Below are 15,181 nucleotides of genomic sequence, written 5' to 3' on the forward strand. Positions count from 1 at the left end.
CAGACAACGCAAGCATGTGGCGGCTAGAGGATATAATGCAAATCTCGGCTCATGGCTTCAAATTATCAGTACCACAAGCACAACCAGATCTCGAAACAGGCACTGCCCTTTGGTTCTGAATGTTCCGGGCTAACAGACATTTCATGTGAGCCAACACCTGTTTTTGTGGGCTTACTATTGTGATGTGCCCTCCTGTATTTAAAACTGAAAATTTTGCATGAAGGGCACTCTATCTACACAACACTAAGCTTTTTTTATGTGGTTCCAAATTTCCTCGCAGTTGGCCGTTAAAACTGCATGCAATCTGATCTATACTTTCACTGGTTAAATAAGCCAAACTGTAGTTGCTCACTTTTCCTGTCAGTTTCATCTTCTGCATTTGTTGTGCATTCCATTGTTTAAAACATCCAGCAAACCAATTGGTCGGAAGTACACTGTGAAGAAAAATGCTCCCCGCAGGAACGTTGGGATGGCCTGTCCTTTTGACGTTTTCATCAACAATCCCCACTTTCTATTGTACCGCAGTACACTGCATATAAGTGCTAACCTGAGCATGAATGGGGAAGGCAGCTGGGTGGAAGGCCAAGGTAGGTGGTTGTTGGCCCAAGGTGGATGCTGCTGGGTGAGCTCCACCCCCATGGTGGTGGTGATGGTGGTGGTGGTGATGGTGGTCAGGGCACACAGTCACTGCCTGCTGCGCCGTTATCGACACCTGGGCACCACTTCCGCCGCCACATGGAGTGCTCACTACTGTGGGCCCTGAAATTCCCCGTCGCACCAAACATCTTGTGTACAAGACCACCCAATATATACTGAAGTGTGTTTGAGCGGCACCTAAGGCAGCTGGGCATTTCAAAGCGAGGTGTTCCAAATCTTGACACCGGACAATCTGCAATTTTAAAATAGTAGTGTGTTCTTATTGCAGCCAGTGCACAGTTTAGTGCCACCAAAACCTGACCACATCAGCCGTGTTTGTAGTCATGTAGTAAGTTTGTAGGCCTCAAATAAGAGTCAAAGACTTGGGTAGAACACCGTCTATCTAGAACACGCTGCAAAGAGATGCATGCCCTGTGTAGAAGACAGATGTGGACATCCACTTGCCAAATGGAAGACAAAGATGATTCTTCAATTTGATAACGAAAGTGGAAGCCCCTCTTTACTTTTTTTTTTCATTTTATTTGTGCCCATTTACAAGCAAATGGAGGGGGCCAAGGTAAAAGCTGCTTATTGGCAGCTTGAGTGGTCCCTGGCCCCCTTTACATATTGGCGGAACGGTGGCAAAGAACACTTTCAGAAATGAAAAAAATAAAGAACAGTGGGTTGTACCTACTGTACCAGCTTGTACCAGCTTGTACCAGCTTGTACCTACTGGCCTGCTCAATGTGCTAATTCAAAACATAACGGACACTTTTTAAGTGTACCCATCCTGCTGGCTGCTGTGGAATGGAACTTCCTGCCTTTGGCCCCTCTTTTCAGCCTCTCATCAGAACCAACTGGCAAATGTTAAAGAGCTCAAATGCACATTTTACACATTTATTTGTGCATTGAATTGCATTGGCAACCATTCGCTCGCCTTATGAAATTGAACTTCAATTCAAAGATTTCCTATTCAACTTTCACACAACTAGAAAAAAATGTCCAAGTTGTCTTATGTTGACTTATTGAATGCGCAATGAAAACATGTAACAAAAAGTTGTTACATCGACATACTTTAGTGACTAAGTTCGCTACCCTCCTTATTTTGCTCTACTAAACCGCATCTATTTTTTTTTTTAACATATGCAAGGCTCAAAAAAAAATAATCTGTTAGGGGAATTCGCATCAAAATCCTCCAAAAGAGCCAAGAGCTGTGTGAAATCTCTCAGTGTTCGCACACATCCCCACATAAAGCAAGCTGCTTAAGGCAAAGCCCATCTACCAATTAACTGACTGTAAGTGAGCCAGCCAGCAAAGTAGTCATCCCTCATGACTGCAATGAGTGTAGGCATACAGGTCACACGCAAAAGTGCCTCTTGTCTCTTCACAGATTGTTTTAGTGGAATCTCTCACATCACACTGCTTAACAAAAATGAAAATGCACCTTCTCTTTCACACAAGTCCTGCACGTACACATTGAAAATGCAAACTGGGGTGACCAAAGTAAAGCATCTAATACATCGCAGCTGCATTCCAGTGTTTATAAACGTGATGACCCTGGCAATGATTGTTCCCCTCTGCCTTGTTTGTTAACTACTGTCCGCAACACAATTGCAATGGAGCTCCACAGCTCGTCCTAATCGCAACATGCAGCAAATTTTTGTGATAAAATGAATGTTGATGTAACAGAATAATGCATCTATTGGAGCAGACGAGATGCAAGTCCAAATCAACAAAGGAGAATTTTGCGTTCACACATTAAAGGCCATTGATATACCTTCATACCATACATAATTACTCCCTCATAATTTGCTAGCACTATTTTTTCTATAACCACAGTGCTAAGCAAGGAACATCCAGGGTGTCTACCAAGTTGACATTTCCAAATTCCCTGAGTTTTCCAGGTTTTCCCTGAGTGCCATTGCAAATTTCCCTGAGTGATGCAGAACTATGTTTTATATCAACACGGGCTGAAACCATATCGCCTGAGGCTGACACTCTCTAGTACTAAGGAGCAGTGTTTATGTTATTCAAAAAGAGAATAGAAGGCAGGGGTTAGTAAAATGCACAGCAAATAAAGTGTCTTCGAAAACAATTGCAAATAGGGTCGGACATTATCAAATACGAATAAAAAGGAGATGCATACAAAGGCAAATATTTTCTAATATGAGCTATTTCTATCAACCGATAGCAACCTCAGTGGGATGAGGCCTGAACTCTGTCACAATTGAGATTCTCTCTCAACAGCTCGTAAGTCAACCTCAACAGTCCTGACATACTCTCGGCCCGCGCACGACGCCCGAGTGTTGTGTTGCACTGCTTCAAAGAGTGTATTTTGGTTTTATGAGGGACACCTGCATCTCGGCATCAGCCAAAACTTTACTTTTTGAGCTCAAGCTCTTTCAAAACGGCGGCAAGAAGTTTCCTTTCTCGTTTATTCCTCAATGCGTAGGTCGCTTCTGTTCTTGTCCGCCTTCCGCCACTCGTTCGCCCCAAGGACCATTTGAGGCATCTTGATCAGTTGCACAGTCCACAACCGATGTTTCGAGCTCCCTAGGGGCCGCAAAAACGTCCGAAAAATCGACCAATTGGAAAAAAATAAATGCGTGTCATCTACTGCCCTTAGGGGCTCAAACCGCCACAGGCACGTTCGAAAACGCTCTGAAGGCCGGTCGGTACACATATTAGGCATGCCTGTGCTCGTACTGTGACAGGAAATGCCGGGTGCCCGCGTGCATAATTAAGATATACATACTGTATGCAGTGGCAATAGCCCCTTCCCACGCTTGTTATGCTTCACTGCAATACTTTATGTAAGCTTTACCGAGTAACATTTCTGTACAGAGGCGAAGCTGACTTTCACGAACCGGCTTTATGCATAGCACCGTGTTTTCCAAGTTTCTAAGCCAACCGCGAGGACCACAAAGGTGGAGTCCATGCCATTGCTGACAGCAGCGAATTCTTTCAATAAAAAGTTCGGCACCCAATGGCAAGAAGCTTCATAGCGAACGTCGAAGCAGCTAGGCCTAGCGTTGCTGCAGTGGTGGCAACGGGTGCCAGCGGATCTGCGTGCGAGAGTGCCGGTTCAAGGCGGCGAAGTAATCAAAACGGCAGCGGTGGTGCCTTTGATTAATGCCGTTTCGGACCTGTAATCGCGGCAAAACATCCGGAAAATCGGACGGCAAAGAGTTCTTGCGTCGGAAATTTCACACGTTCTGATACGTTGACACTATGGGGTACGAGGTGGCGCCACGAAGCCGTCCAAATTATCGGGAATCCGGAAAGTCGCTCGTTGACTGTACACTGGCAACTCCTCCTGCCAACGACAGGGCGTCAAAGACGATTCATTACAATTCCTGTCTGCTACTCGAGCCAGCATTACCACGACTTTCGACCCTTTCAATAAAATTGCCACTAATTTTCCCTGATAGAGGCCCAAATTCCCTGAGTTTTCTCTGACTTTTTCCAGACAACTCATAATTCCCGGTTTTCCCGGTTGGTAGACACCCTGAACATCTGAAGACTTAATTTTAGAACGAAAGAAAGCTGAGCTAGTTGGTAAGGATTCATTATGCAAAAAATGAATGAGGCGTGCAGACAGGACACAAGAGTAGAGAAGTGGACAACACGAACGCGTTCGTGTTGTCTACTTCTCTACTCTTGTGTCCAGTCTGCACGCCTCACTTCTTTTTTGCATAATGAATTTATTTTAGCTGCATTTTTCCAGGATAGCTTATACCGTACCTCTGGCCCCCCCTCCCCCAATACCACTTTTATAGAAGGTCCGTCTCAATCACATTGTCTAAAATACAAGAAAACGACCCCCATTTTTGTACACTCATGGTTTACTTGCCAGCAACTCATATTTGGCTGTGCCCATTGCCTTGGCTGGATGACGGCAGCAAGTCTAGGCCAAAATTGTTGTAGGCCCGTGAAAAGTTGGTGCATGCAAGCTCAGCTTCAGGCTAGCAGCTTCTTCAACAGATGGTGCACATGACACAGCGAATCAGTTCCACCATCTCTGCAATGCAGGTTTATAGCTGGAAACGTTTCACACAAGCAAAATGAGAATATGAACCACTCGTTAAAGTGATTTTTTTTTTATGGTTACTAGCATAATAAATAAGGGGGTAACTTGCATAAGTGCATTATATACAGGGTGTTTCAGCAAACACTCATAAATTTTTTAAAGGTTGCCTGTGGCAGATATCACAATTCTAGTTCATGAGCTGGTCTACTGAAAGCAACGGACAATATTTGCACAAAAAATTGAGATGCAAAATCAAATTAATAAAAATTCCCAAATTAAGTTTTTCACTAATTACATTATGGCCCATATTGCAATTAAAAATTATAGCCATGGAGTTCGCCAGGCAACACCAGTTTCGAGATACAAATTCCCGAACATAGCGGGGAACTGCATTGGTGTTCCAGTTAATTTGTTGACAAAACGTCGGTTAATTCACTAAAACACACAAGTAACTGGAATGCCAATGCATCTCTCCACAAAGTTTGGGAATTTATATCTCGAAACTGGTGTCATCCTGAGAATTCGTTCCAAGTGGATCCACCTTGCGAAGTCCACTGCTAGAATTTGTGAATTGCAATATGGGTCATAAGATAATTAGCTTAAAAAGTTAATTAGTGAATTATTGTTAAATAGTCAATTCTGTATTTATTTATTTTTTTGCAAGCAGTGTCTGCCGCTTTGAGTAGACCGGCTCATGAAGTAGAACTGGACTATCTGCCACAGGCAACCTCGAAGTGTTCGCTGAAACACCCTGTATATGCATGCATACACACTGTAGACTGGGGTTAATTTGACCCCAGTTAATTCTACTTTTTGGTTAATTAAATTCCAGCGCCTATGCATTTCTATGAGCTCCATTTTTCATTATTTCTATCCTGAAGTTGACCTTCACCAGACAGCATGCCTGCGTCTGACCCCTATGAGACCTGAGATAGCAACCCCTTTAGTGGAACAGTCTGTCTCAGCAGACCTTAAGGGACAGTGAATGTGTTGAGCACACTTCTTCTCTTGTCAAAAACGCCTGCTTTCGGCTAGTATTAGGAAGATTTTAAAGCAATAACCATAGCTCACAATGTTTGATTGCAGTATTTACCTGATTCTAACCAGCACCTTTTTAAAAAGAAACTTGGGCCAAAAATTGCTTGCGCAATGCAACCGGACATGAAACCAAACGTCTTTCACAATGTTTGCATGCTTTGCTCCATACCAGAGATGTACCGTGGCGAAGCTGACTTGAAAAAAAAAACAAAGAAAGAAAGAAAGTGGCGAAGCTGATTTCAGGTAACAAGCTGCCATTGTGCAACATTTCCTTTTTGTAATAAAATCAGGTGCATGTTAGATTTCTGCTTTGTTAGGAGCTTTAATGTCATTTCTACATTAGTTTACCATTATGGATACATAGAAAGTGGCCACACATTTGATTTGATTTTCGCACTTTGTGAGTGGTCAGAGTGACGCTCCACCCACATTATCAGTTGGATTATCCAATTATGAACATTGAATCATAAGAGTGGCATAGAAGTGGAAAGCATTGCTACAAAATCACGACCCAGCTCACTAGCGAAAAATTAATTGGGATTTGTGCGTGCTAGTGAAAAGCACGTCTTAAATAAACGCGGCCGGGCCTTGCACCATGGCTGCACTATTAAGGACATCGCAGGACCCTTACCACTGAGAGTGCTAATCAGTCACAAGATGACAAAAATTGCACCTTCCACATCACTATTGTGCTAAACAAACGTGATTTATGGATTGATTCAGTAAATACTAAAAGCTTATTGATACAGTAAGCATTTGTTTTGTGAGGTTACGAATGGTGACAGGCCGACAGGTTCGTCACAAACATTCCCTTTATAACTGCACTCTGCGACTCTTGCCCGACGCTGTATACACGTTGTCGATCCGCACACACCACATACATCCCGCCAATCACGTCTCTTCCTCCTCGTCTCACCGCCACACTCGCACCCCCCTGTCCTCTCTCTGGTAACTACAGTCAACCATGCACGCAGCCTCTGAGACCCACGCCTTGCCTTGGCTCACTCTGGGCTCTCCGTCCGCTTACAGCGCCACTCTCTCCTCGCAGTGTTCTCTTGATACCCTCGATAATTCGACATTTGGGCTTATCTGGACATATTTTTCCAGTCCCGCGAAATGTGAATTAATGAGGTTTTATTGTATTACACCCCCCCCCCACCACACACACATACACACACACAGCCTGGTGCTGTTGAAGGCCAAAAGTTGGCCATGTGCTGCTAAGTGAGCTCTGCGTTAATAAAATAAATAAAAACGATTTCATGTGCTACGAAAACTACTGGTACTGTGTTCACATGATCAATACTGTCTAAGTGTGAAAACGTTGCTCATGGCCGCCAGAACCTGTGCATCAGCTACACACATCTGTAAAAGGCGCACAGCAGAAGCAGCCCAGTTGCTCGGCATTGCTGATTTAAGACAGTTGGGATCTTCCATGATAGTAATGAACAGATACGTAAATGAACCTACGAAGCCAAGCTCACATATTTTCAGGCAGTCAAAACTTGTTGAAGTTCTGGTAATTACCTGCATTTGAGCACACCACAAACATGCATCGTGCTTCAGCAACATGAACTCTCAACGTGCAGACACTTTACACTTTAAATATTGGTCTATTTCTTTATTTCTTTGCACAATTCCAACACAGCATTACAGTCAAAACTCAATCTAACGAAAGCCGATTTTACAAAGTTCCCGCTCTAACAAAGAAATTTTCATTCTCGAGCGGGTACCCATACGGTTCAATGCTGTCATCAACCTGAATTAACGAAACTCAATGAACAAAAACCCAATTTAAATGAGTTTTTCCTGAAATATATCAGAAGAAAAAGTGGCAATTTATTTCGAATTTGGCACAGATGGGTTTTCTTCGAACGTGCACTCTAACGCTACCACGTTAAAGCATCTACGGGCCCTAGTCATGGCCCTAGCTTTATTTTGGCAAGGCTGCACGCCATGCCCATGCATGGAAGAACAGAATCAGCAGTCGATAATGCTCTTACGTACTAAATGGCACTAGGCGGTGGTGGTTGCTTTCGTTGTTTCATGGTTTATACGACAGATGGTGCTGATTATCTCCTCGCAATTTTCAACCTTAATAAAGTTGTTTCCTCCTCCTCCTTGCTCAGCCTGCTCCCACAATCACTGCATTCGTTCTCCGCGTCTTTGCTTTGCATATCGGTAGCCTGTCACAACTTCATGCAACCGTCTACCTGGCCTGCATCGCCCTGACATGGGGCCCCCCAAGAAGAAAAGGAAAGTGCCCAACCTTGAAGAAAAGACGGACATAATTCACGCTGTCACAACTGGGACGCAAGAAATGTGACCGTTAGCAGCAAATACAATAACACACTACCTTTTCAGTGTCACTACGTTACAATCTTAGATTTTGAAGGACCAAGAAAGCACTTTCTCACTTTTACGAACTTCCCGATGAAACTATATAGTCCGAGTGTGATCATTACTTCAATAAATCGAGTTTCAACTGTACTAAGGAGGGACCCGGGTCTTTGGGACCGAAAATCAGCCAAAAATTTGAATTTTCAATTTTTAATTTCCGCATTTCTGATGCATGTTCACACCTAACTCCTAAATTTGGCTACAAACTACTGCATAGTTCTTCCATTATCGTGATTTAAAGATGCAAATCTGGAAGCATTGCCCTTTAAATTGGGGACAAACTGCACCAGATTTTCACTGTGCATAACTCGATAACTATGTGCCCTGCCAGTGTCATTTAGGTATGATTCGAAAGCTCACGTTTCTGGCTTTCTTTATTTGTCGGACGACAGCATTGCTGGCGCTGCAGTCACAAAAAAAAATGGCAAAGAAATCCGCCATGCACGCTACCATTGGCTACTCAGAGCATGTGACCAAGATGGCAAGTGATGATTGGCTCCAACGGCCACGAGCGCTCAAACAACGAAAATAGCAGCCATTTTGTCTTAGTCTCTCGACTCCGACGCTGAATATGCTGGAGGTCTTACAAAGGTTCGTTCCGTGAATCGTTACGGGAGGAAACTTGCAAGATGCAATAAACTTCCGAAAGCAATTCCATCATCGCAGTCGGCACAGCATACCTGGCAGCTTGCCAATGAAGTCGTACTGCCGCCTAATGTCGATACCTCAACTGCCGGATCACTATATGTCGGATCACGCATATCCACACGCCGATTAAACTTGCATAAGAATAGAACAAGGCTGCAGCAACTGAAGAGGAAGTGGATAAGATAAGAGCACATGAGCAAGCTACGCTCGACAAGATTGCATCTACGACGGCCACGAAGCGAAAGATCCGGTGTTTCGTTGAAGATCCGACAATCTATAGTGCAATAGCCTCGACCGCGAAGCTCGCTGCTCCGTACGTTGTCGTCGAACTTGCAGTAGTGAACAATCTCAGCGTTTTCTCGTGCAATACTTCCGGTGGTTCTACGTAGCTAGTGCGGAGCGATCAGGATTACAGTCTGACTACTAAACTGACTGTGGTTTACGGGATCTGCGGACAAGTTGCGCCGGGATTGAGGATGAACACATAGGCTATAGTCACAACCACTGTGGTGTGCGATATAGTCACAAGGCACTGAGGGACAAGCAACAACTAAAGCTAACCAAAACGGCTGAAAATGTTGAATGTTAGGGGCTATAGTACGGTTTCAACCGCACAACGTGCACAATCCCAGATTGCGGTTGTCGACGTCAGGAGGGCTGGCTTCCGCCCGGAAGGACTTCATAATTCACGTAACTAATTCGCTGCAACACTCCGTATGGTCCGAAGTAGCGACTCAAAAGCTTTTCAGATAGTCCTCTTCGCCACATGGGAGTCCAGACCAAAACTTGATCACCAGGTTGGAACTCGACTTGTCGATGGCAGAGATTGTAACTGTGCACATCGATGCTCTGTTGTTTCTTTATGTGCGCTCGGGTAAGCTGACGGGCGCCTTCCACGCGTTGAACGAAAAATTCAGCATCTTGGGCAAGGTCGAGATGATCGGTGTTGTCACACGGCAGCATTGCTTCTAACATAGTCTGCACTTCACGGCCATAAACGAGGTAAAACGGCATGAAATGTGTTGTTTCTTGCGTATCAGTGTAATAAGCAAACATTATCTAAGGGAATATCTCATCCCACTTCTTCTGGTGTATGCCTACGTACAGAGACAGCATGTCAGTCATCGTTTTGTTTAGTCATTCGGTCAAGCCGTTAGTCTGCTGAAGATAGACAGTCATCCTTCGATGGGTCGCGCAGCTGAGTTTAAAAACGTCTTCAATGAACTGTGCTGTAAAAGCTTTGCCTCGGTCTGTGATGATGTGCAATGGGGCGCCATGCCGTAGAATGATGCTCTGTATGAAAAACTTGGCAACCTCGGAAGCTGTGCCTCGAGGCAGCGCCTTTGTCTCAGCATACCGCGTTAAATAGTCTGTGGCGACGATTATCCACCTGTTGCCAGAAGACGACAGTGGAAACGGGCCCAGAAGATCCATGCCGACCTGGTCAAAAGGTTTGCCAGGTGGGTCAATCGGATTCAGCAATCCCGCAGGCTTCACAGCTGGCGACTTTCGGCGCTGGCATTCGTGGCAGGCTTCGACATACCGTTGAACACACTCGGCAAGTCTTGGCCAGTAGTAGGATTTGCGCACTCTATCAAGCGTTCGCGTAAAACCCAAATGGCCAGACAGAAGCGCGTCATGACAGGCGAACAAAACTTCGGCACATAGGTCTGCTGGAACGACCAAAAGGTAGGTGTTGTTGGTGGCAGCGAAGTTCTTCTTATACAAGACGCCAGGCCATAAACAAAAAGACGACAATCCTCGAGCGATATGCCAGGGTATTGATGGGTTTCTTCCTTCCAGATGTTCAAATATAGGCCATAGTGTGTCGTCTGCGCGCTGCCGTGTGAACAAATCAGTAATGCTTACGGCCCCAAGGAAAACACCGTCGTCCTCAATGTCTTGGTCGGTAGTGTCGATAGGCGCACGCGAGAGTGTGTCAGCGTCTTTGTGTATGTGGCCCAGCTTGTACACGATGGTGACGTCGTACTCCTGCAAACGTAGACTCCACCGTGCCAGTCGTCCAGAAGGGTCCCCCATAGATGTGCAAGCCAGCATAACGAGTGATGATCAGTTACAACTTTGAATGGGCGGCCGTAGAGGTAAGGTCGAAATTTGGCCAGCGCCCATACGTAGCAAGACACTCTTTCTCCGTGGTGGTGTAGTTGATTTCTGCACGCAATAGTGTGCGACTTGTGTAGGCGATCACTCAATACCTTTCTGCCGTTGTACAAGCACCGCACCAAGACCAACGTTACTGGCATCTGTATGAACATCCATGTCTGCCTCCTTATCAAAGTGGGCCAAAACTGGTGCTGACACCAGACACTGTCGAAGCTCGGTGAAAGCAGTCTCTTGCTCTGAGGCCCAGACGAACGATACATCGTCCCTCGTGAGGCGAGTCAGCGGCTCCGCCATTTTCGAAAAATTTTCGATGAAACACCGGTAGTATGCGCAAAGACCCAGGAAGCATCAGACACCTTTCTTGGCGGTCGGTGTTGGAAACGAGGCTACAGCGGCAGTTTTCGTGGGATCGGGGCTAATGCCTTCCAGACTGAACACGTGTCCCAGAAACATCCGCTCCTCGTAGCTGAAATGACACTTCTGAGGCTGTGGGGATGCGCGACTCTCGCGCGTCCCCTGATATCTTGTTTTCCCGCATAGCCCCCGTCTCCGTGCGGCGTCGCCGCGTGGGCCGCGGCGGTACAAGCACGGTGCGAGAGATGGCGGGAGTGTCGCACCGCTGCGAGGTTACTTGGGTGCGGGAGCGGAAGGCGCACTTCCTCTTTGGGTTTGGGAAGCAAGCGGGACAGACGTGCCGTGCCGCGTGCCGACCGATTCTTCGGCGAGACCATCTCGCGTGGCCGCCTTCGAACGCGCCACGATTCGCGTGACTACACACTCGAACAACCAGGCGTTGGGATCCAGCATGGGGCGAACATATTCGCTCGCTTCCGGTCGCGGTGAGTCGGACTTCTAGATTTCTCGCGCGCCCATCGGCATGTTTTGTGGATAGCAACTCGGCTAGCAGGCATTGATCTAAGAAAGGTGCAATAAATGCCCTTGCGATTGTTTGCACTACTGTGTTGTCGTTCCTTTGTCCCAAGAGTACGGTGGAGAATCCCCTATCTTCCACAAGGCTTAAAGGTGAGGTTAGCTGATCGGATGGCTTCGAGAACTTCTTGAAGTCGTTTCAGGTGGTCATCAAATGTAGCCGAAAAAACAACCACGTCGTCGAGGTAGACGAGGCAGCTTTGCCACTTCAGTCTAGCGAGAATGGTGTCCATGAGTCGCTGGAAAGTTGCTGGTGCCGAATAGAGACCTAAAGGAAGTACTCCGAATTCATAGAGGCCTTCTGGAGTGACAAAGGCAGTTTTTTCGCGGTCTCGTTCATCTACCTCAATTTGCCAGTAACCGCTTTTTAGATCGAGAGACAAAAAATACTTAACTCGCCGCAACCTGTCTAAAGAGTCATCGATACGTGGTAGTGGATACATGTCCTTCTTGGTAACATCGTTGAGGGGTCGATAATCAACACAGAAACGAAGCGTTCGGTCTTTTTTCTTGACCAAAATGACCGTGGAGGACCACGGACTGTACGAAGGCTGAATGACACGATCATCTAGCATCTCCTTGAGTTGGGCTTGAATTGCCTCACATTCTTTCGGCGAGACACGATAAGGCTGTTGTTTGATGGGGCGTGCGTCGGCGCATGTCGTTATTCAGTGCTTCGTGATTGGCGTTTGGCCCACCTTAGTAGACCGAGGGAAGCACGCATGGAATTCATTCAAGAGTTCCTGCAGTGCGCTCTTTTGGTCGCCCGTAAGCTTGGAGTTTACATTGATGTCTCTGAGCGAACCGTCGTCTGTGTCTAATTCAAAAGCAAAGCACTCGATGTCCGTTGATGGTTCGGTGTAGGCGATGGCAGTGCCACGAAAAATGTGCCGATGCTCAAAGGTAAAGTTGGTAACGAGGACCGCTGTCTGGCTATCACGAAGTTCCATAATGCTTCGCGCTACACAAATACCTTGGATCAGCAACATAGAGATGTTGCCTTCTACAATGGCTTCACCGTCTTATAGCTTGTTGGACTTGACCAGAACCATGACAATCCTACACAGCGGTAGCGTGATGCTGTCATCCGAAATGCGAAGTGCGAATCTGTGTCCAATGGCGTCGGTCTGTGTTGTTGCCCTTTGTGCCGAGAAAGTGATGCAGCGCTCGCGGAGGTCAATAATGGCGCCATATTCCCGGAGAAAGTCCATCCCAAGAATTAAATCGCTGGAACACTCACGTAGAACCAGACAAGTGGCGAAAAAAGCAGCACCGCGAATTTCTACTCTGGCCGTGCATAGGCCAAGCTGTATGGCTGCATGGCTACCTGCCGTACAAACTGGTGCCCCATTGTAGGGCAACGTAACTTTTTTCAAAACGCTCGCCAGCTTGCCACTAAGAATAGAGTAATCGGCGCCGGTATCTACAAGTGCACTAATTTTTCTGCCATCTATCAACACAGGTATGTCCAGTGATATCTTGTTCGCGGAAACTTGTTCTCGCGTCATCATGTTTTCGTTGTTCTGCGGTCGGCACGATACAAGGTCTTTAGCGCATCGAGTATCAGCGGCCCCGTCTCGGAAGGTCGCTGGCATCAGTTTTCTTGGCGTGGACTTGGTGATCTCCCTTGCGTCATGCCCTCAAGCTGGTATCATGAGCAGGGAAATATCGCCATGGTGAGGGTGAGCGTGACTGCCACTGCAATGCGGCCGGCCTACGCTGCTGTTCGAGGAATTCTGCTATGTCGGGAGGCCTTTGGCAGAACCTAGGTTGAGGCGAATCGATAGAAAAATCCCACAGTCGGAGTCGTCGGTAGGGGCACTCCCGATACACATGACCAGCTTCGTCGCAGTGGTAGCACAGTGGTTGTCGATCGGGTGCTCGCCAAACCTGATTTCCTGACGGGTGTTTGGCGGTCGTCGAAGTACGGTAGCGGAGTTGTCAGAGCGCCTTGTGCCGATTGCAACGCGACTGGCGGTGCAACATAAGTAGGTGCGAAAGCTTGGGCACAACTCAGTAGTGTTTTGCGCAAGTTGTGCGCCAGGACTCGTTTGGGAGAGGTGGTGCTTCACTGCTGGAAAGAGATGCCTGCAGTGTCTGCAGTGCCTGCTGTACCTCGTTGCGTACAATGCTGGCGAGGGAGCTGACTGGAGGTGGCAACGTACCCCGGTGCTTCTGCAGCTCGTCGCGAACCACTGAGCATGTCAGCTCGCAAAGCAAGGCGACATCGCACCCGAAGCCTACCGACGTATCCGGAGTGCAGGCGGCATTAACTTGTCGGTTGTACATGTTCAAACGTTGCTGAAGCGTCTTCTCCATCGCGGTGGCTTCGGTGAGGAACTCCGCAACAGTTTTGGGCGTATTCTGAACAAGACCGCCAAAGAGCTGTTCCTTTACGCCTCTCATCTGATGATGCACCTTCTCTTTTAATATGCCCGGATCGGCACGCTGAAAGAAACGTGTTATGTCCTCCACGTACATCGTGATGCTCTCGTTGGGCTTTAGAACGCGTGAGTGAAGGGCCTGCTCCGCTTTTTCCCGGCTATCGAGGCTGGAGTAACTCTCCAGTAGCTTGCACTGGAACTCAGGCCAGGATGACAGGGCACTTTCACAGTTCATAAACCACGTGTGAACACCATCCTGGAGGCTGAAGTAGACATTCCCGAGTTTGGCGTTGTTGTCCGACTCGTTAAACGCAGCCACGCACTCAAACTCCGCCAGCCAGTCATCCACGTCTTCAAATGTGTCGCCATGAAAAGCTGTTGGCACTTGGGGGTTCGGCAGCATTAGGTAAGTCAATGTCCCCCTTTCCGTAGAAGTCGCAGTGGTCACAGTCATCACTTTTTCCTGGAGGTTTCCAAATTCTGGGGTGAGGCCTCGGATTCGCCGGCTTGTGTGATGAACTGGAGTCAACTCCAATTGTGCGGCGAGGTTCTTGCTGCCCAATGGGGCCTCCTGCATAAGTTGAGTGTACCCAGCAAGCTCCACCAAATTGTCACGTATACCCTGCTGGATATACACGCTGAATGAAGATCCAGGCGTTTGTACTTTACAAAAACTTAAGCGGCGACACGCGATGCCAAGACGAACCTTATTCTCCTCTTCTTCAGTCCCCTTCCTGTGCCACACCATGTGGCAATACATAGTTTGGTAGATAGCTCACCTCCAAGCAATTTATGCAATAAGGCTGAATTTCTTCAATTTCTGGAAAGTTATTTACTCTGCAAGAAAACTGGATGAATATTTGAAACTAGCACATTGAAATACAAGGACTCACCAAGTTTTATCAAAATTGATTGAGAATTTAAAAGAAAGTTTTCAGGCACAGGGGACCCCTTTAAGGCCTGTTACTGACTGACTAAGCAAAATCTCAAT

At 46.8% G+C, this 15,181-nt stretch overlaps 1 protein-coding gene across 18 annotated transcripts in view; it reads right to left on the bottom strand.

Annotated features, from left to right (window-relative positions):
* The window catches only part of mask (multiple ankyrin repeats single KH domain), a 332,919-nt gene that overhangs the window by 154,562 nt on the left and 163,176 nt on the right, over window positions 1–15,181 (bottom strand). For all 18 annotated transcript variants that reach the window (XM_070528438.1, XM_070528443.1, XM_070528429.1 and 15 more), the window contains one exon: window positions 548–759. In XM_070528438.1, coding sequence (XP_070384539.1) covers window positions 548–759 — 212 coding nt within the window. The remainder of the gene's footprint in view (window positions 1–547; window positions 760–15,181) is intronic.

Source organism: Dermacentor albipictus, unplaced genomic scaffold, assembly GCF_038994185.2.
Source record: "Dermacentor albipictus isolate Rhodes 1998 colony unplaced genomic scaffold, USDA_Dalb.pri_finalv2 scaffold_11, whole genome shotgun sequence".
Lineage (NCBI taxonomy): Eukaryota > Metazoa > Arthropoda > Arachnida > Ixodida > Ixodidae > Dermacentor > Dermacentor albipictus.